This window comes from Leiobunum rupestre, chromosome 1, assembly GCF_980474605.1.
Source record: "Leiobunum rupestre chromosome 1, qqLeiRupe1.1.hap1, whole genome shotgun sequence".
NCBI classification, from domain to species: Eukaryota; Metazoa; Arthropoda; class Arachnida; order Opiliones; family Sclerosomatidae; genus Leiobunum; species Leiobunum rupestre.
This window is the reverse complement of record NC_143384.1, coordinates 59963403-59988838: the sequence shown is the minus strand read 5'-3', so window position 1 is coordinate 59988838 and position 25436 is coordinate 59963403. Positions and strand designations below refer to the sequence as shown.

General features: G+C 35.3%; 1 protein-coding gene across 1 annotated transcript; it reads right to left on the bottom strand.

The window, feature by feature from the left end:
• Window positions 1–5833: 5833 nt before the first annotated feature.
• On the bottom strand, window positions 5834–24579 carry LOC149963446 (macrophage mannose receptor 1-like). The gene is made up of 12 exons (XM_090180488.1): window positions 24477–24579; window positions 23686–23873; window positions 21294–21477; window positions 19160–19297; window positions 18889–19017; window positions 17455–17603; window positions 16636–16735; window positions 13985–14250; window positions 10893–11064; window positions 7865–8026; window positions 6880–6987; window positions 5834–6053 (listed from the first exon to the last, which is right to left on the bottom strand). Exons 1-12 carry the CDS (start codon window positions 24529–24531, stop codon window positions 5872–5874), a joined length of 1833 nt encoding a protein of 610 aa, XP_090036614.1. The 5' UTR covers window positions 24532–24579; the 3' UTR covers window positions 5834–5871.
• Between the last annotated feature and the right edge of the window lie 857 nt (window positions 24580–25436).

Here is a 25436-nt window from a genome sequence, read left to right as displayed (position 1 = left end):
TACTTGTGACGATCGATTCCGTCGCCAAACGTATTAATAATAATACCCAAGGCACGACCCTAGGCAACCAGGAAATAATATACGGATGCACTATGGTGGCCTTGATGATTCTCATAGACGGACGTGGTTTAAAATGTAGTTGACGTGATAAACTACACCCGGGGTGCGTCAAAATTCTAAGTAGGAACTTTTCTCATGGGAAGAGTTCTTCGTTATAATTTCCTTCCCGTGAGAACTCGCTAAAAAGCGTCAAATGGAAAAAGATTTTTCTAAAGATGGTGTCTTTCGAGCATGTCACGAACGTTGTAAATTAGGCCTTTGACAATAAATATTTTTTAACACGATTTCACGACAATATATTTAAGAAGAAAACATTTTATTTATAATTTAAAAGGAAATATTAAATCGGAAATTAACTTAACATTCGGTTTTCTCTTAAATTAATTTTCGTCGACCAAAATATCATAACGTTTATTTTCTTCAGCATCAAGTAAACTGACTAGAATATTAGCTACCTATTTTATTTACAATTTCCCCCCTTTTTGACCAAGGGAGAATGCTGTACTTTAACTGAATTTTCAGAACGTCAATACTTATATTATTGTTACTTCTGTTTTAATATAAGTCATACTTTAAATCTTTTTAAATAGATTCATGGTCATACCTCACAAAAATGTTTTTGCGTATTTAATGAAAGATACGCGTTGATTTAATACTTCGCATGCAATTTTTTTTATTTACTATATATATATATATATATATATATATATATATATATATCTATCTATATATATATATCTATCTATAGCACTATTCTTTCTTCTAAAATGCGTTTTTAAAAAACACTAGTATATGTAGATTAATACTTCATGAGAGTATATATTATACACTTCTAATATGATTCATATCTCATCAACAATATTTTGCATATTTATCGATATATCGATGCTCTACGCAATATACGCTTTTGTTTGATATCCCGAATGACATATTTAAAATGTATTTAAGATTGCTGCCTCGAGTGGGTGGGGTTGGATTTTGCGCCCCTAACTAAGGATAAACAATGTTTTTTGTTTATGCACATGACCTACGGTTCAATTTCAGTTTTATTACATATTAGGTTTAATTAAACCCAAATTATACGGTTTGGGTGGACTAGTGTCAAGGTTCGTGGGCTAGTGCCGCACTGACGCACCATTATTTTCCACTATGAAGTTACATTGAAGTGCAAACCTTAATTAATTAAAGAAATGGACTAGAAGCTTTTAATCAACAGGCGTCTTATAAAAAATCATTTACTTTTGGTAACGAAAATTTATATTTTCTCTCAATCTTTCCAAAATTTTTTTAATATGTCGTTTACCGTAAATAATCCTAAAACCGTTTTCAAAATTCACGGGTAGAAATCGAATGTGCTTGTTCCAAGTTTTGTCGGTTCAACAGCGGAGATTGTCGCGTCCATTAGGCGACATTCTCTGACCTAAATAGTATCAATCGAACGAACTGGACGGTGGTAATTGAAGTTCCCTCTCAAAGTGTCCGATATATGATGTGGTCTTCAATCTTTTGGCTTGCCACAGCTAACTTTGCTGAGCTATAATTGAAAATAATTCTCAGCATATGACAGAAAAAGCATAACACAAAGTACAAAATGACCATCCACGTGAAACTATAAAAAGTGGCTTGATTCTTCTGACCAGGTTTTTTTCACAAAACCTATTTCAGATATAATTTGGAAATTTTCAGGGAACGCTTAAAATTGTAATTTGCAGAAAACTCGAATACGTTTTCAAGTTTTTTTTAATTTTTTGGCCGATGGGTGCTAGGGAACGATTTTCAACGAGAAAGTTGTAGATCATACTTGAAAACCTACAAATAACGTTTGTTCGAACACAAAGGAACAATTTTTCACTTAACTCATGAGGTCAGCCGAAAAACCAGCTAACTATAGCAGGCCAAAGGGTTCTTTTACAGAGCTTATATAGGTCACCGCTGGCAGGTATGGGGCCGGCGACCGTTGGGCTACCACACCATTTGCCATTTTCATTGAGCTTTCGATCCTAGAAGCGAACAGTTCTCGAACGTCGTACACTTATTGAATGATTGAGTTCGATTATTTTCGGTGAGTTATAATGAGCCTTTAGCATAAAAAAGTCAACAAGATTGTAATAAGTCTTTCATATCATGTAGTCATATTAAATATTATTTTACAGGGTGTTTCAAAAGGTTATGCAAAAATGTTAAGGAGTTGTAGGGGGTGAGTTGAGAAGTATGCCTGTTTTTTCCCCATTTTCCTAAGATGAGTGAAAAGAGCGCCAGATAGCTTCAAAATGTGGCCTAATAGCCCCTGGAAGTAGGCTGCAACAAGCGCAAAACCAAGCAGCAAGGAAATTCGAACATTAAGGTTTGGGTTCGTGTGATAGCGAAAAAAGTACTTTGTAAACAAATCGAGGTAACCAGCGGAAAAAAGTAAACTTCAACAGTATTTAAATTCGTGATGGATCACGATTTCTCATCACTTTCAAACTGCAACAATGGAGTTCACTTCGAAAGAGCTGGCGGATATTCATTTCGTGTATGGACTAGCGGATAGCAATGCTTTGGCTGCTCAACGTCTCTACCAGGAAAGGTACCCGAACCGGCGCCGCCCCGTCTCCCGGACTTTAACCAATGTCCATCGTCGATTACGTGAGACAGGCACATTCTGGGTACGTAACTTAATTTTTTACTCGAACTTATTTGCGACTGGTTCGTTACAAACGTATTGTTCGTTTTACAGAACAGGAACGAAGAAGGTCGACCACGGGTTGCCCACAATGTTCAGTTGGTTTTCTGCTTGTAGCAGCCTACTTCCAGTAACTAGTAGGCCACACTTTGAAGCTCTTTGGCGCTCTTTTAACTCATCTTAGGAAAATGGGGAAAAATATGCATACTTCTCAACTCACCCCCTACAACTTTTTCAAATTTTTGCATTACCTTTTGAAAAACCCTGTATACATAAAATCATAAGACTATCATGGCCTCCCTAAGTTTAAATCGAATGGGATTTTAACGTTGGACTAATGACTGGCCAAACTGGCTACATGAATACACCTACTGGTGAAAAACTGAACCATATGCACAAATTATCCTATGCATGCTTGGTAGATTGGAAGAGGTAGTATAGGTGGTGGGGGTGACGTGGCTTGGAAGGATTGGCCCTTTTTCTCCGCCAGGGAGCGTTGATTTTATACATGGTTTTTTTTGCCCAATTCTATGTTAAAATGTGTCCTTTACAAATTTCCCGACTTAATCGAACATCTACAACCTTTCTTCGTCCGTTGTCACTCGCTTAAATAAAAAATATTTAAAATCGATTACTTATCGTACCCACTTTTTCCGGTTTGTCAACCCAAAACCTACCTCTTTGCAAACGCTATTTTTAAAGTTGAAAACAAAAAAACTCATATCAAAGCAGCTCAAGTGTAATTAACCATAAATGCACAAAGCAAGTACATAAGAAATCAAAGAAACTTATTATAAATTTAAACAATTATTTTTCTCTTTTTCTTCAAAGCCGCATCGGTTGGAGAAAAACTCATTAAGGGTTTTTGGCTCAAGTACCAACTTTAGTTCCGACATCTGCTTGCAATCTTCGACATTAGCGCCGGCTCGAACCCAATCTTGAGGTGCTTTTTAATATCCGTTTTCGTTGAATTGTTAATGCTTTTTTGCCAAAATAACTTTTTAGCATTTGCCAAAACAATTATAGCGTATTATAACGTGGGTCCATATTCAAGAGGTTCAAAAACCCCACCATTTCCATGTTTTCGAAATCGTAATAGTCAATGAGAACACCATCGGTAACACCTGGTCTGTATTTGTGTAAATCATTCCGCGTCGTTACCAGGTTGGAGGACCTGAAATGCGCTAGGGCATATCTCGTTTTCCCTAGACCAGTTGGCCAGATCAGAACCACGGTATTTTGAAGTGCTATTAGGTGAAATTCTCTCAAATTTAAAAGCATCGAATGCGAAACGAGAGGTATCCGGTGGCTTAAATTTCGCACGAAAATATGCTCGGTAATAGAGTAATATCGGCGTGACGTTTGTCCACGTCAACCATACTTTTTCCTATAAATAAAAAACTGCACACAAAATGGCGGCCATAGTTTAAAGGTACGGAGCGATAAACTTCTCGATTGAATCGAACTTTGAAAAACCAGCGTAGGATAGCTCCAAGATCCTTTAGTTCAGAGAAGCCGAAAACCGCATCACCTTTTACAGCAATAACATCCTGACCGTAGCCATTGCGTTGCTTGAAAATATCCGAAAACTCGATCATGTACGCCTGCGGAAAATCTCCTTTAAATTGTTTAAAACAGAATACTACTCAAAAAGAGCGTTACAAGAACGAGAGAAAAAAAAACGTTTTAAAAGAACGATTACTTCTTCGAATCTGACAACTTACAAGCACAGTGTTGCCACAATTCGAGAGACCAAATTCCCATAGCTCAGATACCTGGATATTAAATATCTTACGAATTACCAGTTTACCACACCCCTAATTTGCCCCCAACGAAAACTCATCGGAAAACATGCCATAATTTTAAAATATTTTGGAAAATGAACTTCTTAAAACTAAAATTTATTGAAATTTTTAAACATTTTGGTTGCTACGCCTATACATTGTGTGATTGTTGTGTTTATATTATTTCTAAAATCCCAAGATTCACGAAAATACACTGCTCTAGTAGATAATTTTGAGCTTTCTATTGATAGTCAAATTTAAAAAAACAAACAAATGATAAATACCCGCAGACATGAAAATTCCCACAAATTCAACGTTTCCCACAGAGCCGATATCGATCCAAAAAATCCCACAATATGGGAAATTTCCCACAATTTGAGACAAGCAAAACTCACGAGACCTTCCTTTTAAACCCGAAAATTTGGATTATCTATAACTAATTTTGAAATACAAAACTAAGACCGTCTTTTTTCCCTGTTAGGTTGTCCGTCTATAAATCCTTTAACGCCACAATGCATTTTATACGGGAATACTAACATATGTGATAATCAGCAAAAGGGCCCACGAGTTACCGCATGTCTCACAAGACGTCTAGGATATTGGTTTTCCCTGGACAAGTCAATTAGGTATTAGGGTACCTTTAAATTGTATCTTAATCCGTGTCTCACCACATGTAATTAAAGACATTTAGGATATTTGATAATTGGGGCAAGGCATAAACATTTCAATAAAATTCCGCCCTCTTGGATTGGTGTATCTTTGGGTTGTTTTTTCGGGGAAATCGCTGAATCTTTGATAAACCATTATTGTTAAGTGTGCAATTACCACCAAATGTGATAATTTCAAAAGCTATTCAATCATTTTAAAAAGGATGAAAACTAGGTTCTTGCGATGGCAGAGCAAAATTTTTATAACAAAAGGTGTAGAAGTGCATATCATTTGATACCATCTTATAAATCTGTAGCCTGTGGACCGACTGACATCACTACCGCCTTTTATTGTCGGCGAATTGGCTGTTAATTGGAAACGCAGCCGAAAAACGTACAAGTGCCATTTCGTACTTAAGATCTAATTAATCTATTTATTAGAGAGTTTCAGCTACCCATTTCCGTTAAATTTATTTGACATTGGGAACGTCGGGAACACAGGAATCCGGCATTTGAAAAAGTAGACGAGTGATACTAACAACAAATGCCCTTTTCTAACTAGTTAGGTCGTACAGCAAACAAAATTTTGTTTGTAACTTTTTTTTCTAAATGAAGTTTTATTGGGTACAATCTTAATTAAACTACATCTGATTTCATTAAAAAAATCAAGAAAAATATTTAAGTCAAACGTTTATAATTTTATTAAACTCATCATTTATTTATTGTTTTGAACTTTCCGTATTTTGCAGACAAATCCGAATCTATCGCTGCACGGCATAGCTTCCCATTTGACATTGGTGGACAAGGCTCCGCACTGAGGATTGTTGAAAATTCCCGGCTCACCGTCGTCCCAGATTTCAAAATCCATCGCTGTTCCGTCTTGCCACTCAAACGCACCTTTTGTTGAAAAAACATTGTATGAAAGCTACCATGAAAAAAATTTATTTTATAAATTTTGTTAAGAGCGTTGATGTTGCTTAGAAACTGTGATAAATTTTAGATTTGAAATAAATACTTTTTGCAATAAGGGAAAAATGTGTTTCCGCTGTTTTTGATAGTTTTCTTATAACAATCAAATTTTATTTACCAGAAAATGTATTTGTTAGCATTTTTACAGCTTCTGGAGATACCTTTTAAAAAATGTATATGTTTTGATGAGATTACCGGGGTATTGAAGTCCAAAAACATATTTCATTATTGCAACAGCATTATCAACTGATTTTTTAAACTTAACAAATCCTACGTATTTTTAAAGGTTTGTCGATACTCCATAAAAAATGCAAATTAATTATTTTCACATAAGTTTCACAGAACAACATGGAGGCTAGACTGATCAACGACCAAAGGACCACCTCACAAACTGAATATTTAACAACAAATCTACCATTATTTCGACAATGCCATGGTTTTCAGCAGATCTCATTACATGTCGTCCGATAAAATCTGTGATTTCTTTTAAAAATGTTAAAAGTTATGAAATTTTCAGTTAAAGGGTACGAAAATGTCAAATCTTAAATGAATAAAACAGGATAGTTACATTTTGGACCTCTATTTAAAAATGGCCGAAGCAACATTTACATATTTTTCTTGGTGACATGACTCGTCGTGTTCATATGGAATGAGCCAAAAACCCTTAACTTAAACTGTATACATTTTATATATTTAACAATAAGGTAATTTTAAGAATGTATTTCTAATAACACCATAACCAGCAATATCTTACCGTGATGTTTTTTAATGAGGCCAGTCCACAGAGGAATCCCCGTGAGCTGCATGTATGGAACTAGTATATCGACATCGTGTTGAGAATGGAAGCTAACCAAGGAAGCATCTGAAAACAATGCACTCTTTCATTTTCTCTCACTTTCTACTCATTTGTAAAACTTAAGGAGGTATATTTAAGAATTTCAAAATATAGCCCATTTGGCTGGTTTCGGTTCATTGGGATTTTATATTGTAAATACATTTTTTAATAGTTTTTCTGTATAGAGACAATATTTAGTTAGGTTAGGTTAGGTTGGGTTAATATTAGGTTGGACCATACTCGGTACGATATGGCTAGATACTGTCCTCTAGGTCGCGTTGTAGACCGTCTAATACGAGAGCGCAGTGAATGTGCGGCGCCGTCAGTCGCCAATTCCTAACGTACAATATCTTTTTGATATGGTAACTTATTCGATGTATTATAAAAAAAGAAAAATCATTATGAATTTAAACCACACAATTGGGCTATTTTCGGTCGAAAGGGACCAAACCCTTAAGAATACTTCATTTTCATTATTGGTTTTTAAAAATATATATAAAAATTGCTTTAAAAATTTCCTCTCTAACTATCTTTCAAACATTCAAATTTGTACTGAGAGCCATTTGCAGAATGAACACTTGACTTCAAACTGAGGCACTTCGTCTAATATGTGATCCATGACTCACAGTGGCGGATACAGAAAAAAAATTAAAGGGGGGGGTTAAAAGACATTTTGAGCTATGGGTGTAATAAGAAATCATCAAGTCACATGCAAAGCTTAAGCGAAACTGATGACTCTTTGTCTTAGTGAGCGCGCTCAGGAAACCGTATCGAAGCGTGATATCTTATTTTTGAGCCACGTATTTTCCTCCCTAGAGGCGCTTATCTTCTCAGATATGACGTCAATTCTACGTCATTTAGAATAAATGACGTAGTAAAAGTAAATAAATAATAGTGAGTTTACCATTCTGAAAGCAGAAAGTCAGGGCTTCTGGCCAAGATTTCTTTTTGTAAAAGTCTTCTCCATTTTCAATGTAGTAACAATATGGGGTTCCCAGGTTCGTCCAATTCCTGGCGTGCGGTGGGCAGACCTTTTCAGATGGCTCAGGGATCTCCGGCGGGAAATCTACAAATTGAGCAGAATTTTAATTTTTTTATTATAGAAATATTTCCATGATACAGAAAAAATTATTTAAAGGACTATTTCGCTATCTGGGAGGAAACGTCATGCAACCCCAAAAATTACTATTTGGGCTAAACAAGTTTGTAATTTTTATGGAGAGTAATAACAGAAATAATTTAATAATCGAAATGCACTATAAAAACATTTTCAAATAAATTAAATGGAGTATTAAATCAGCCTTATGCGAAAACACTCGTTGAAATTCTTTCAAAAAACACTTTTGCCCTCTGGTAGCGTTTTGATGATGTAGTTATCGGTTGCATTTCGTGGGAGCTGACAATTCTGCCCCACCCAGAATCAGGATTGGCAAGAGCCAGCCACACTGTGTTAAACCACCCTAGCTAAAGCCGGATTTAACCACCGTATAAAATCCATGGTTAAAACCACCTTTTTTATTATTAAAAAAAATTGATAAATTAATTAGAAATATTGAAAAAACTAAAACCCAACCTTCACTCTTTGTCGCAAGTAATGAGAGCAATTAGGGTATCTTCAAATTAATTTTGCGCGTGAAAATACGCCGCCATGTTAGGGTATACACTATAAAAGCAGGTAAATAAGTCTGCTATACCTCACAATGTAAAGGTACTATCACGCGCAAAAAGTAATTTTTAAATCGGTAGCAATGAGAGCTAGATATTTGAGCATTTTTTATTAATACGTTTAACCGGTTTAAGCCAACAGTTACAACCGGTTTTAACCATACTGGCTTTTTAAATAAAAAAAAATGTTTTTTTGTCAACACTGCAGAATGGATACTAATCTGGTCCGATCTGAATAGGACTAAGGTCAGTAATTATAAATATTAGCTTGAAAGGGCAGTAGCTTTCTGTAAACAGGCACGACAAGAGAGGGGGGAAGCCGTTACAAAATACCGGGGCCCGTGCAGCCTAGGGGCCCAGGTTTGAACAATCTATGTATAACTTTCTCCTGGGTTTCTCTCTCCGAAACATTACAGCTATCTCTAGTAGTTCGGCTCTTTTTGGGGCCTTTAAAATATATTTTACTGGGCCCGTCTGTAAAGGGCCAAAATATTTTTTCTTCATGTCGGAATTCGGAAATTCCCTACCAACCTTGGCTACCAGCCTTCAAGGCTTATTTATTCCATGGCTGCAGTTGCTTCGTTTTACACTAACACAATTTTTGTCAAAGAGCTGAACAGAGTTGAAACAAAAAAATTAAAAGGATAACTATTTTGTAAACTAATATGACTATTAGACAAAATACGCGAAAAAGTAGATTAGTCCATAATTAAAAGGGATAATATAGCTAAATCCTAAACAAATTTGAAGAAATTAAAAAACTTACTAATAACTCGTACCAATAGGTCTTCGAGCAAAAAACGCGAAACTCGGGTCAAATAGATCTTCGAGTAATAAACTAAATTAAAATTAAATAAAATAGCCAGAAATTCCAACGGTAGACCGGTTTCGTTCTATTTGGAACTCATCAGTACCGTGCGGGAAATCTGGCTGGCGACTGTCAAATCTGAAGGAGAAACTAAGCCTAAACATTAAAAATTTCAAAACGCGTTGCATATAGCAACGGAAAGCCGAAAAGGGGGGGAGTGTGGTGGAGAATAGAATATACGATAAGTTAAGTTAGAAGAAACCACCATAAGTAGATTTATCCATTATGAAAAGGGATAATAAAGCTAAACCCCAAAGAAATTTGAAGAAAATTAAAAACTTACTAACGGAAAGCCGAACTATGCAACTATCCTTTAGATTTGACAGTCGCCAGCCAGATTTCCCGCACGGTACTGATGAGTTCCAAATAGAACGAAACCGGTCTACCGTTGGAATTTCTGGCTATTTTATTTAATTTTAATTTAGTTTATTACTCGAAGATCTATTTGACCCGAGTTTCGCGTTTTTTGCTCGAAGACCTATTGGTACGAGTTATTAGTAAGTTTTTTAATTTCTTCAAATTTGTTTAGGATTTAGCTATATTATCCCTTTTAATTATGGACTAATCTACTTTTTCACGTATTTTATCATCCTTCTCACAGCCCATAGGTGGTTTCTTCTAACTTGACTATTAGACACCCTAGCAAGTTTTGAACGAATAATTAATAATTTATCATTAAAGAAACTAAAACTGTGACAATCAGAGGTACAGACACGAATGTAGACTGCGTATTTAAGCGTTTTCACATTTTTGATATATTTTGGAAATGTCTTGAAATTGAAATATATCCTCCATGGATATTTGAAATATCAACATAGACACTTATATTATATCCTCCATGGATATTTGAAATATCAACATAGACACTTATATTATATTCTCCGTGAATATTTGAAATAACAAACATAGCCACTTATTAATAATTATTAAAAACAAAAGATCTGCTACTTCATGGTTTATTTTAATTAAAATCACTCGGAGCTTTCGGACCGAGGTCCTTCTTCAGCCGCGTCTTACAATTGATTTTAATTAAAATAAACCATGAAGTAGCAGATCTTTTGTTTTTAATAATTATTAATTTAGTCAACCATGGTAATAAAAGAAAATATTTATAAATAGACACTTATAATATATCCTTCATGGATATTTGAAATATATCAACATAGACACTTTTATTATATCCTCCATGGATATTTGAAATATATCAACATAGACACTTTTATTATATCCTCCATGAATGTTTGAAATATCAACATAGACACTTATATTATATCCTCCATCGATATTTGAAATATCAACATAGACACTTATAATACATATACATGTAGACATAGTGATTTATAGTTTGTCGATGTACATGTACATTGGAAAATACCCATGAAACAATTACAATACTAACCGGTGGTAACTTTGCAGAGAAAAGCTCGTTTTCCCGAACAGGAAGTGGTGTTCCAATACTGAGAATTGGTGTCCATAAAGGCGCATCTATTTTGGTCTGACTTCTGCGGTTGATCCTTACCCCAGTTTGTGAAATACACCGGCCAATTATTAGACCACCGGAATACCCTTTCCTTAAATCACAAAAACATTCAAATGTTTCAACAATTGTTAGAAATAGCTGAAGCTGGGTTGTTCTATAATGTAAACGACTTAAGTATTTAATGTCTGGTTGAAACTAATACTGGTTTACTTTTCGTTTAAAGTGTATAGTGGGTGTAGAAATCAGTTGGCTCGCGTGGCATGAAGGCTTTCCACCACCCACCAACGCAGTATAAAAGGCCTGGTCACCTTAATTAATTGAGTTAAACCTTGCTAGCTGACTTATATTAATTAATATTAAGATTTTAATTTTTATGTTAAAGAGGGGTAGTATGGTCGAAAATGATTACTTTTAAGTGGCTAGCTGCGAAATAAATGATTCTTCAAGAGGGTGCTTCTATGCAACCCTCCTAACCTCATAAATAGACCGTTGAGCTATTGAAAAGTTTAAAGTTATCTTTTGAACAATGGAGACTACACCACCACTTTAAAAAGTGTAGGAGAAACTGGTCGGGGTGTGGACGTAGCTTTAAAGTGTACAATCTTTACTTTCTCATACACTTTTTGAAGGGGTGGATAACCCAGTGGCGTAGCTAAGGTCTCCTAGGGCCCCCAGTTCGAATGAAAACATGCTTTTGATAAGTTAAGATAGCAAGGTAAAACGAAATCAAGGTCCACGAGTACCATAAAGGCGACGGGTCGGAATCAAAAAAATCAACGCTTGTTAAGAAATTGTTAAAACTATGTGGAATGTTAAAAATAAGAATTAAAAGTTTCAAAACTAAATGTTATAAAGATAAAAATAAATGGTTTTCTTTAAAAGTATTTTGTATTTTTAAACTTGTTTTTCTGTCGTCAATGATGTATTCGTACACGTTTTCGAGTTCGACAAGCCCTTGTAATGGCTGCCAGATGAGACCGGGGACCCCCGCATTGTTCGCGGATGCTCCTTTTCTATAAGACCCAAGACACGTGTTAGGTGTCATCACTTGGGGGCAGCGGAAAGCAAACGAGCGGGGTTTAAACGGTATCTTCTGGCATTCAATGAAAAAGAACCACTGTAAATCGGAGAAAAATAAAGCATTGGTTTTTCGGACGCCAAAGCGTTCACCTTTTAAAAATAAAGGTCCTCAAAAATAAAGCTATTTTTCTCGGTTTTAAATAGACTCTGTTTCACTAGTTATTTCACCAATTCGATCAAACGATAGTTTAGTGGATTGTTTCAGTCCGATTCGCTAAAATCAAACGCTCTCCTAAAATTAAAATTGTTACGGGAAGAAATAAACCGAAATTCTTCATCGCTCACGGTAAAAATACAATAGAAATGAAAAATGTACATATATTTTTTAAAAATTCTGGGTTTTTAACTAATCCACAATATCTGTGTTAAGAAATACACAATCTTATAGAATTAAAAAAAAATTGCAAATCAATAAATTTTTATAAAATATAGGAGAAGATTTGAAAAATTCATAAATATCACCAAATCCCAAATAAGCGTTTACACTTTCACAAAAAAAATTACAAAACCGTTTATATTTTAAAAATGCAATTGAGTTTTTGAAAACTCGAAAAATCCTCAAAATCCAACAAAAAATACAAGTGGATGGATTTTTAAAAAATTGCATTTTGTTATTAAAAATTCCGCAAATTCACAAGATTTATAAATTTTGTAGATTGTTATCAGAATTTACGACTCCGCGCATGTATGATTAGAAGGGTAATTACTCCCTTTATCATATAAAGTAGCAACTTAAAATATATATAAAGATTAAATTACCGGTAGCTATATTGTTAACCTTCTTTTAATTAGGATGATAAAATTAGCGAATAAGTAGATTAGTCCATTATGAAAAGGGATAAAAAAGCTAAACCCTAAACAAATTTGAAGAAATTTAAAAACTTACTAATAGCTCGTACCGATAGGTCTTCGAGCAAACAAAAACGCGAAACTCGGACCAAATAGGTCTTCGAGTGAAAAATTAAATTAAATAAAATAGCCAGAAATTCCAACGGTAGACCGGTTTCGTCCTATTTGGGAAATCTGGCTCGCGACTATAACACCGAATAAAGAAACTAAGCCTAAATATTAAAAATTTCAAAACGAGTTGCATAGTTCGGCTTTCCGTTAGTTAGTTTTTAAATTTCTTCAAATTTGTTTAGGGTTTAGCTTTATTATCCCTTTTCATAATGGACTAATCCACTTATTCACTAATTTTATCATCCTTTACTATGCAGTCCATAGGGGGTTCGTTTTAGCTTAACTTCTTTTAATTAAGTGATTTAAGAAGTATCCTTCTTTAACTACTGCTAAAAATATACGCTGAAACATGTATCTTTGCAGGCTCTCTGATTTTCGAACATAAATTCACAAGTAAAAATTGTTGTGGTTAAATAATCATATTTATCGAGTTTCTATAGCTATTGAATAAGGTTTATAAATCAGTACATATCTTTACGCAGCAGTGGCGTAGCCAGAAATACTTTAAGGGGAGGGTCGAAGTATGTGAATGTTAAGAGGGGGGTCGAGAAGGGGTGGAAATTTAGTGCAGTCAAAGGTAGGCCCAAGGGGGGGGTTTGGACACGGAAACCCCCCTTGCCTACGCCACTGTTACGCAGTGCAATTTATTCATGTTCAATCATAAGTAATGAACGATGTATATTTTAGCCTGCGATGGTACATGTTTAATTTTACAGTCCGCAAGAGATTTATTATTAACGTTTGATTAGGTTATTACAATTTTACTTATTGTAATAAGTTAATTTGACTACTTGCTTATTAAATCACTGAAGAAAGTTCCTTTAAAATCAACGATGTTTATTGCACAATGTTTAAAAACCAATAGAACCGATTATAATTTCGGCTTCTTTAGACCATTTTCGGTTTAATAACATCATTGATTTTAAAGTAACTTTATTTACTGATTTCGCTTATTTCTCGGTTGAACTTACCGAGAAGTTGTCGTGAAGACCCAACCACAAACTGTCACTGCTGGAGGCGTTTTTAAGCAGAAGTGACTTAATATAATTTTGTTCGAGACCATTGTTGATGGAAGCTAAGTGTCCGCCTTCCATTTGACAGGAGATCTCGGCGTCGTCCCAAGAACGCTTGCTGTCGCCGTCGTAGATTTTGAAACAGGAGTTGCCGAACTTCAGATATCCCGATTGAGTGGTGGGACAAGTGGGAGGCATTGGCGTGGTCGTCCCAATCTCGGTGTCTGAGAAAATATAAATTAAATCGGAAAATTATAGAACTAAATATTGAACTTAATGAGTGTGTATCGTAAAGATCGATAAAATTGAATGAGTGCTGATGCGAAAAATGATTTGTAGGGACTACAGCGCAGGGCCGTAACCAGGGGGGGGGGGCGGTCGGGCCGTGCCCACCCTGGACCGTATGGTTGTACGTACAATTTTTTTTTATTTGTTTCCATTGCGTGCCCACCCTGAAATCAAATCCTGGTTACGGTGCTGCTACAGCGCTTTCCTAAACAGCATTTGTTTAATCAGCATTTTCCAAAACAGCGTTTTTCAAATCAGCGTTTTGTCAAAATAGCGCTTTGTCATAACAGCGTTTCCCAAAACAACAAATTGTTCAAACGGCGCTCTGTCATAACAGCGTTTCTTTATACAGCGTTTCCCAAAACAACAAATTGTTCAAACGGCGCTTTGTCATAACAGCGTTTCCCAAAACAACAAATTGTTCAAACGGCGCTCTGTCATAACAGCGTTTCTTTATACAGCGTTTCCGAAAACAACAAATTGTTCAAACGGCGCTTTGTCATAACAGCGTTTCCCAAAACAACAAATTGTTCAAACGGCGCTCTGTCATAACAGCGTTTCTTTATACAGCGTTTCCGAAAACAACAAATTGTTCAAACGGCGCTTTGTCATAACAGCGTTTCCCAAAACAACAAATTGTTCAAACGGCGCTCTGTCATAACAGCGTTTCTTTATACAGCGTTTCCGAAAACAACAAATTGTTCAAACGGCGCTTTGTCATAACAGCGTTTCCCAAAACAACAAATTGTTCAAACGGCGCTCTGTCATAACAGCGTTTCTTTATACAGCGTTTCCGAAAACAACAAATTGTTCAAACGGCGCTTTGTCATAACAGCGTTTCCCAAAACAACAAATTGTTCAAACGGCGCTCTGTCATAACAGCGTTTCTTTATACAGCGTTTCCCAAAACAACAAATTGTTCAAACGGCGCTTTGTCATAACAGCGTTTCCCAAAACAACAAATTGTTCAAACGGCGCTCTGTCATAACAGCGTTTCTTTATACAGCGTTTCCGAAAACAACAAATTGTTCAAACGGCGCTTTGTCATAACAGCGTTTCCCAAAACAACAAATTGTTCAAACGGCGCTTTGTCATAACAGCGTTTCCCAAAACAACAAATTGTTCAAACGGCGCTTTGTCATAACAGCGTTTCCCAAAACAACAAATTGTTCAAACGGCGCTCTGTCATAACAGCGTTTCTTTATACAGCGTTTCCGAAAACAACAAATTGTTCAAACGGCGCTTTGTCATAACAGCGTTTCCCAAAACAACAAATTGTTCAAACGGCGCTTTGTCATAACAGCGTTTCCGAAAACAACAAATTGTTCAAACGGCGCTTTGTCATAACAGCGTTTCCGAAAACAACAAATTGTTCAAACGGCGCTTTGTCATAACAGCGTTTCCGAAAACAACAAATTGTTCAAACGGCGCTTTGTCATAACAGCGTTTCTTTATACAGCGTTTCCCAAAACAACAAATTGTTCAAACGGCGCTCTGTCATAACAGCGTTTCTTTATACAGCGTTTCCGAAAACAACAAATTGTTCAAACGGCGCTTTGTCATAACAGCGTTTCCCAAAACAACAAATTGTTCAAACGGCGCTTTGTCATAACAGCGTTTCCGAAAACAACAAATTGTTCAAACGGCGCTTTGTCATAACAGCGTTTCCGAAAACAACAAATTGTTCAAACGGCGCTTTGTCATAACAGCGTTTCCGAAAACAACAAATTGTTCAAACGGCGCTTTGTCATAACAGCGTTTCTTTATACAGCGTTTCCCAAAACAACAAATTGTTCAAACGGCGCTTTGTCATAACAGCGTTTCTTTATACAGCGTTTCCCAAAACAACAAATTGTTCAAACGGCGCTTTGTCATAACAGCGTTTCTTTATACAGTGTACGCGTTTGCAGCCCAGATTGTATAACCCATTCTAGGGAGAGGTAAAAAGAAAGTCACCTATTTTGTTGACCCTAATATATACTACACTTCAATCCTAATTAATTAATTGGTAATTTAATTTGTAATTAATTTTAAAATATGTTTTAGGTACGAAGTAATCATTTTGCTACAAAACAAATTATTTTTGAGGTGCCTTTCGAATAACTGCAAAACAAAGATAGTTATATCACTTCATAAATAGCTGAATATTCAACCATTTGGAGAAATTTAGCGTTAGAAACAAAAATCGCTACAACAAACCAAATATTTTGAGTCTGCCCTCGATTAGCCAATAAAGCCTTTGATAAGTAATAATAGATTACAAAAAAAATTACTAGCTAAAGTATTTTCTATACTCAAGAGGCTATTAAAAGTAGCTATACCTGGTTTAATTTGGCACACGTATCCCAGTTGTTCTTTGCATCTGCTTGTTTTCCATTTTCCAGGTAACACTTTGCTAACTTGCAACATGCCGCAGGTATCCTTAAATGAAGAAATCACGAAGGCAAAATGTGTAGTTGAAACTTGAAGGAGTGTAAACGTAGCTATATCGTATACAATCTACACGCCTAGAAGTTTATTATGTTGATTAAATCACGTTTAATCACGATTAGAATGTTTAGATCTGATTTAATCATTATCAAATAATTAAATCTGATTAAAATGATTATATCCTGATTGAAACGATTAAATCGTGAGTATGATTAAATCTCGGTTAGAAATTAGAACGAGAATCAAACACAATTGCGATAGAACCATCAATATTAATAATTAATATTAAATTATCGTACTTTAGTTTTGATTTTAATTATAAAATCTCGATTCGACCGATTATATTGATTAAATCGTGATTAAAATGATTAAATCTGATTAAATCTGATTAAAATGATTAAATCTTATAAAAATGATTAAATCTGATTAAAATTATTAAATCTGATTAAAATGATTAAATCTGATTAAAATGATTAAATCTGATTAAAATGATTAAATCTGATTAATATGATTAAATCTTGATAAAAAAGATTAAATCATGATTAGAATGATTAAATCTCGTTTAAATCTCGGTGAATTTTTTTAATCTGAATTACCCTGATTTAACCACGAATACCCTGATTTACCCATTTTACTATGATTAAGACGCACCCAAAATGGAAGTGACCTGCCCCTCGGCTTAACCTGTCTAATGCGTTCGATCAACTTACGAAGAAATGTTGATTCGTGGGTTCACCCGGTCCCCAGTTGGTGAAGTCGAATCTGGAGGTGTCAGTCCATCGGTAGTCGGTGTATGGTTGCTTATTTACCCCGATCCACAGGTGACCCGAGACACCCAGAAGCATCGAAGTTAATTGCACTGAAAACACATGAAATAAAAGTATTTTATTTACACATATCTGGGGTTCAGTTAATAAATATCGACCTTTAATGTGACCGAGAGTTAACATATTTAATAAAATTTTACACTGCTAGATATCCACGATTTTATCATGAAATATTGGGAAAACGTTACTTAATTATCCACGTTTAACAGCGACTCCCATTTTCCAGTACATAGAGCATAGTTTTATTTGAGTGCCACTTCACTTAACGTATAATTAAATGTTTCTTGTGTATTTTACTTTTACGAAATTTGTCATTCTTGCATATTTCAGTAAGGGCAACTCGATTTCGTTGTAAAATAATGTAACATCACATTTTGACACTAATTAACTTTGGGTATCTTATACGAGATTCTCATGTCTGCTACTGAAATAACGCAATAGAAAGATACAATGTTATACTGCTCGAAGTTATTTTTACAATAATCGAAAAAAATGCTAGTTTTGACTTAGCAGACACTTTAATACGTATTTCTTAAATTTTAATATTTTTCAAAGTTAAAAAAGATAAGTTCAACGTTATATTATAGTAAAGCCTATCATAAAAATCATTTAAAACTATAATCCAAATATTGCTCATTTAATGTTTGAGAAAGTTGAACCTTTTGAAAAATTTTCACTTAGGAAAAATGATAGAAAATCTATTTTCGTCAATAAACTAAATCGTTGATTAAAATGTAGAGCATTAATTATATTTAAGAAAATTTTCTTTCACATCATTTTATAGAAGTAACATTTGAATTGAATTGAATTTAGTTTTCTGTAAAATAAAACAGAATACATATTCCAGCAAGTGATAACACAGTTACATAGTAATAATAAGAATCAGCTATAGGCTAATACCCAAGGCACCACCCTAGACCCAAGTCATCCAGCGACTTCTACTGCCTTTAATTCATGTGGCTCTAAGTTTGGAAACCCATAATATATTTGGGTAAAATCAAGAAGGTATATATGTATCAGAACGTCGAACGATCAAATTGGCGCCTAGTGAAATGATTCAATCGGTTACAGAATAACTCCACCCAAAAAACCGCGTGCGGCGCGCGCTAAAGGTTTAAACCGTTTCTAGTTCAAGCGCGCGCTGCACGCGGATTTTAGGGCGGAGTTATTCTGAAACCGATTGCATCATGGCCAAACGATGCCTCTGGTTCAACGTTCTTATACATATATACGTTCTTGGATCGACTGACACACGGTTGCCTTTGTGGACGTTTCTGTGTTTCAAAATTGAAAACAATACTGTGGTTTTGTTAATACCTTGTTCCTCTACGCTGTGGATGGTTACTAAGTGTCCTTCCTGTCCTTTGGTTTGACACGAACGCAACGCTTCAGACCAGTTTTTTTTCTCCACTGATTCATCGGAAAATATTTTCACGCACTTGCTTCCTAAAGTAAAAAACCTCAATTTTAATAACTCTGTAAGTTGGAACTGAAATGGACCAAAATGGTTGAACCGAATAATCGATCGGTATCGATATATTTCACAATGTTATTAATAATCTTCGAATAACAAAACCATTTTCGTTACCAATTTTAACCCATCCTGACTGGCAGTTTCCAGGTGTAATGGTGGTTGGTGGTGGTGTAATGGTTGAGGGCGTAATTCCATGAGGCCGCTTGCATATGTAAGATTGCTTGTTATTGCACAAATGAAGTTTCCATTCCACTGTAAAAACAGTATTTTTAATATTGATACACATTTAATAATAACCTGAAAAATTTACACCCCATCTTTAAATTTAAACTTTTTAAAGTGTCACAGCAGTTATTGATTATCACTAGTTTCTAGACCAAGCTCAAGAAATCAGTAGCGTAGACAAGAGAGGGGTTTCTGGGTCCAGACCCCCTTGGGCCTACCTTTAACTGTACTAAATTTCCACCCCCTCTCGACCCCCCACTTAACATTCACATAGTTTGACCCCCCCTCGATGAATTTATGGCTACGCCACTGCAAGAAATGAAGTTGGGGAAACCCAATAATATAACTAACGGAACTGATTTCACGAGGTACCTAGGAAGTAAGTCACTATTATTTTGGAATACAAATATGAATAAAAAATATAAAGCCATTCGCGACTTAGTATATAACTAAGGAGACGTGTCAATTTCCAATAAGTGACTTTGTTTAAGATATGCCAAGTAAGGTAAGCTTAGATGTCAAAATAAATGCACAATAAATGTAGGCATCGTGTGATGATTTTGCTACTTCACCAAGTTTAAAGGCCCAACACTGACAATGGTAGTTATCAATTGCGGTAAAGCTAAGTGTACGTGTGTTTAGCTGGAAAAGCAAAGCCAGCTTTAACTGTTTCGTGAAAACCATTCTTAAAAATTCAAAAATTTGGTAATACGGTATTTGCAAGTGCAGTTTTTGACGCACCATTTACTTTCAGAAAGAGAAATGATTAGTATGTAATTACACTTTCTACAAAACTTCAATTTTATATCGGCTTTTGAAATACGGCCGAGAATGGTTCAAATGTATAAATACGGAAGTGGCGTATTATGAAATACAATTCATCAAATTGGTACAAAAGCATTTTTGAAATATAGACTTCGGTGCGTGCCAAAATGTGGGCGCTACCGTTTTGGAACAAGCCAAGACCGCGGACACACTTATTTCGGTTTGTAATAAGTAGGTGGTATGAGTGGTACAGTAAGAAAAGTACCATTTAATACGTTAATCATAATGTCGATTTTTTGTCTGAAATTCAAGTGACCTACGTAATTTGATTATTTTTCAACATTGAGGTATCGTTATTTCAGTATATACGATGGTTTTTTTAGAAAGCCTAGCAGATAAATAAGTATACCTATTTGAAAACTGGAATAAATTTTCGTCTCCTTATACTCAAAGGGAGAAAGCACTCAACCTACAATCACTGCTAAGTGAGTGAGAATGGCGGACGTAGTGAGGTGCACAGAGTAACCCACTCACATCGAGTGGAAGGCCCTATGGAAGCGCATGAACCATTCATCCTAAATTGTTTTTGAGAACAAACTTATGGTGTCGGCCTTAGGGACCAAATTTTTATTTATTAATCCTAACTGGCCAACTTGTGTTCGAGGTAGAGGTCGGCGTTTGGATAAGAATTAATCACTTTATCTTTTTTTTATCCACAACCGACGTTTATCCGAAAATAAAATTAGTTTTTGCATGTTAAATCCGTTTCTATCCGTGGATAAAATCTATAAATAAACAGTTAACCGCAATTTTTATGGTAAATCGATATTATGGCTGTTCATTTATCTGTTTTGTCCACCTCTTGTTCGAGGCGTGAATAAATATAGTTCGAAGAGCCATGGTGTTGTTTTTACATTTTTTGGAGTATAAACTTACTTTTTATCCAGATATTCTGCATTAACTTTAGGCCAACTCAGTACCGGATTTACTGAAGGTGTGGCACTAGGCAGAGTTTGGTGGGTGCCAAAGTGGGGGGGGGGGGGGGGCTTCTGTTGCTATAGTAGGCCTAGACAAACAATACTTTGCGTACGAAAGGTGTTCACAAGTTTCGCTGATTGCATTCCACTCTACGTGAGTGGGTTACTCTACGGTGAGGTGCAATGGCGGCAATGGCAACACCGACATTTTGGCGTGTAACTGAATCAAAAAAATGCTTTCAAAGATGTTCAAAGGATAAAATGGAGTAATGGTGACGTACTTGGTTTGGCTAAACGATCGATGGCTACACATCGCCTTTGTTTCAAAAGCAAAGATTCTGTGTCTCCTTGGACGTCGAAGTAGTCGAGCACAGTGTCGTCGGACCATTGGAAAGCGGCGTCGCTCCCGATCGCGCTTAAGCCAATCCAGAGATAGTTGAAGAAACCTCCGAAAATATCACTCAACTGGTAATAAAATACAACTGTGTGAATGCATTGGTAGAAAATTAACAATCAATCACATAAAATAGAGTAATAATAAGAATCAGATTGGCTAATTACTAACCCGTCAAACAAATTAAATTTTCAAAAACGTGAAACATTTTCCAATTTTGCTGAAAATTTGGATTTTAAGCGTTCCCATACTAGACGTAATACCCTGAAAATGTCGTAACTCTAACTCTGGTAGTTTTTGATAAAAATGCCAACTAAGAGCAAAAAAAAGACACTCTGTATACTTAGAGCACATTATAACTTTCAAATAAATACAAAAGTATTTTCAAATTTATTAAACTTTACTTTAATTTAGTGGAACTTGATAACCTTAAATCCGGCAAAAGCCAGTTTTGCACTTTTGAAAATCATAATTGTTACGTCAATGTTAATTTATGCTTGTGTGTGTTTTGCACCACTTTTTATGTTTTTTATTTCGAAATTCATTGCATTTGACTGCAAACTCTACGCAGAAGGAGCGGTTACGAGTTTTCACTATTTCAGTACTATAAGCTGGAATCGAACACGGCTCCTCTCACTGCCAGGTGACAGTGCCAACCACTTCGCCACCCCACCTGGGACGTCACAACATATCACCTAGGCTTTTCCTATAGAGAAACTTTTTCATTCAAAATTGCGGCTATAGCCAAAGCTACGTATTGCTACTACCCGATTGCTAAACAACTCTTTTTATATTTGTAATAATTTTAATATATTTTCTTTAATATTTTTATGTTATTCACTAAATAGTTTTATGATATTTTCATACTTCGTTTTAAATAATTTAATATATTTCATTTTAAATCCCTTTTTTCGAAAAGTACCAACAATTTCATTTTAAATACTTGTTTTGATATATTTTCATTAAAATTCTAAATACTTTTAAATTCGAAATATTGATATTAATATAAATTTTTTTATTTTATTTATAAGCTATAGACATCTTCAGCATATTGTTTCAGGCAATAAAAAAAAGACAGTTCATTATCATATATTTTGCACGAACATATAGTTAAATGTTGATAATATTAAATTAAAAGAATGCGTTAAATGCCATATTAAAAACGTACAAAGGAGAAACTCAAGAAAATATTTAATTCCTTGTAAACGCTATAGATAATCTAAGCCGTTTGGTGGTAAGTAGGTGGTCGAGTTCGGTTGTACAAGCGAATAGCTTTGACTGAGTTTAAGTGATTATGTAACTGATTACAGATTTATCGCTACCAAAGGCTGAGCTGCGTTTCAAATGCTTTCATAATTGATTTTTAAGCCAACAGCTTTGATTGTACTAACACGATGTTGTAACTCATTGCTGATTTATCGTTACCAAAGACTGAACTAAGTTTCAAATGCTCATAATCGGTGTACAAGCCAATGGCTTTGATTGTACTAACTCCATGTTGTAACTCATTGCTGTATTATCGTTACCAAAGACTGAACTAAGTTTCAAATGCTCATAATCGGTGTACAAGCCAATGGCTTTGATTGTACTAACTCCATGTTGTAACTAAGTGCTGATTTATCGTAACCAAAGACTGAACTAAGTTTCAAATGCTCATAATCGGTGTACAAGCCAATGGCTTTGATTGTACTAACTCCATGGTGTAACTAAGTGCTGATTTATCGTAACCAAAGACTGAACTAAGTTTCAAATGCTCAAAATCGGTGTACAAGCCAATGGCTTTGATTATACTAACTCCATGTTGTAACTCATTGCTGATTTATCGTTTCCAAAGACTGAACTAAGTTTCAAATGCTCATAATCGGTGTACAAGTCAGCCGCGTTTATTGTACTAACTCCATGATGTAACTCATTGCTGATTCATCGTTACCAAAGGCTGTACTCAGTTGAATGTATCGATAACCGGTTTACAGCTAAATGTTTAACGTACCATTTTAAAGATTCTAAGGCACCAAAGGCTGTAATCAGTTTCGTATAAATCTTGTATCTTTGCGTGTACTAAAGACTTAAGGTTTCTCAGTTCGAACTTCATATGTCTGTAATCAATGTAGAAGTCCGTGGCTTTGACTCTACTCACGTCATCACGAAACTGATTATATATTTAGTGTTTCCAAATGCTCTACTTAGTTCCATATACATTCAACAGGTGTACACATTTTCTTTAAAATATGAGCTCATCCAATATAAAATATAATATAATATAAAAAATGGTGAATTACCACTCCTTTGACAAAATTGTCTTCTTCCGGAGAATGGATAGAGACGAGATGAGCGCCTTGTTCATTGCAGTGGTCCCTGGCCTGATACCACGAATGAGTGGCGATACTCGACAGCGGAAATAAATAACAGGATCCGTTGAAATATTTCCAATTACTGTAGCGTCCGCATGTTTCCTCCACAGATTTACCTATTTCAGTTTGGAATATTTGGTCTTCATTTATATCAGATTTCGTTGAATCTGCTTTGTAACTCTAAGGCTGAGGAAATATTTTTCCAATTTTGGCTGTGCAGTTGTTTCTAAATATTACGTGATTTTGCAGGTTTTTTTTAAATATTGGACGGGTTTCCGGCTATTTGACTATTACCTCTATAATAAACAAATACTAGACATTTACATTTTATTCTATTTTGTACTGGCCATTTATTGAAGTTCATCCCTAAAAATTAACCACAATATGCACCGATTGGTACCAAAATCTAATCATGCTATTACTTACGCTATTAATTAATTTGATATTTAATTTATAATGAAATCATAATAAATTTTTGCATTTTTATACCAAAATTAGAACGTTACTCTTAGTTTTAATGTAAAATTATGGGGAAGGCTACAATCAGTTAGGTGAGGGACCTATGGAAATTTTGAGCAGGAGGCTAATTTTTGAATTTGGAGTGTTTAGCAACGTCACTGATGTGCACAAGCGCGATTGCATTAAATTACATTTTTTTTAAAGTTATAACTGGTAAGTCTCTATAAATATAAATAATTAGAAGTTAAATTTTGGCTTACTTTGAGCTGCGACGACCAAAATGGACAGAACAACGATATAAACCGAAACCTGCATCTTCTGCTGCCGTTTCTAGGCAATTACAGGGAACAAAGAGATTGCAATGCTTACTCTCATCGGATGATATAATAAATTTACGAGCCCCAATTTAGGATAAGATAATCGAAAACACCCATTTCAAAATCAAGCATCTGTTAGTTTTCTCGAGACGGTTAATCTCTTTATAATTATTTTTACTTTATCATATCACAGCACTTTAACATTGGCGAGACTAACATAATTTCCTCAAACATTTACGAGTAATTTTCGCTTATACTTTAATTATGTTGACAAATACGACTCTTGTAAATACAAGTAATATTTATGGACCGGGATTCATCAGTGAAAGAGTCAAAGGTGTATTGTGATGCTTTTTGATGATAAAGAGCAGAAAAAATGTATGCAAAATATTTTAAATTGTTAATTATCTACGTTTATAAATTCTGCTTCTGGCGTTAGTTAGTTCCATGTGCGCTCCCTCCTAGTGATTTTGATATTTTTACCTCTCCGAGGGGACTAAGGAGGGGTTTTACAGTCACCGTGTATGTCTGTCTGTGTGTCTGTGTGTCTGTCCTGCGAACGCGTTCGCATTTTCGGTGCAAAGCGTAATCACTGCGTACACAGTTTCCCGAATTCACCGCGCTCGCAGTGGCTTGGAATGAGGGAAAAGTCATTGGTTGTCGTATAATAGTTTCTTCGGCTGCGTATTGTAATTTTTCGTGTTTGTGACGGTCCGAGCGCTAAGGGTTACGTTAAACGTCTTAGCATCCAGATGGCAGGGTTCCCACCAAATGTTCACGGAGTAGGCCTTGTTATTTATTGGCGCCGGCCGGGAATCGAACCCGGGTCTGCCGCGTACAAAAGATTTACTCTAACCACTTAGACCCCGACGCTTGTTAAGCTGCGGTGTTTTTTTCTAAAAC

What these genes read in the sequence shown, in the direction of transcription:
- LOC149963446 (XM_090180488.1), bottom strand. Translation starts at nt 24,531, where the DNA reads ATGCAGGTTTCGGTTTATATCGTTGTTCTGTCCATTTTGGTCGTCGCA. An exon ending in CCACAGCGTAGAGGAACAAG is followed by an intron (nt 17,604 to 18,888) that starts GTATTAACAAAA and finishes ATGTGTTTTCAG; the next exon opens with TGCAATTAACTTCGATGCTT. An exon ending in GTCTTCACGACAACTTCTCG is followed by an intron (nt 11,065 to 13,984) that starts GTAAGTTCAACC and finishes TTGTGATTTAAG; the next exon opens with GAAAGGGTATTCCGGTGGTC.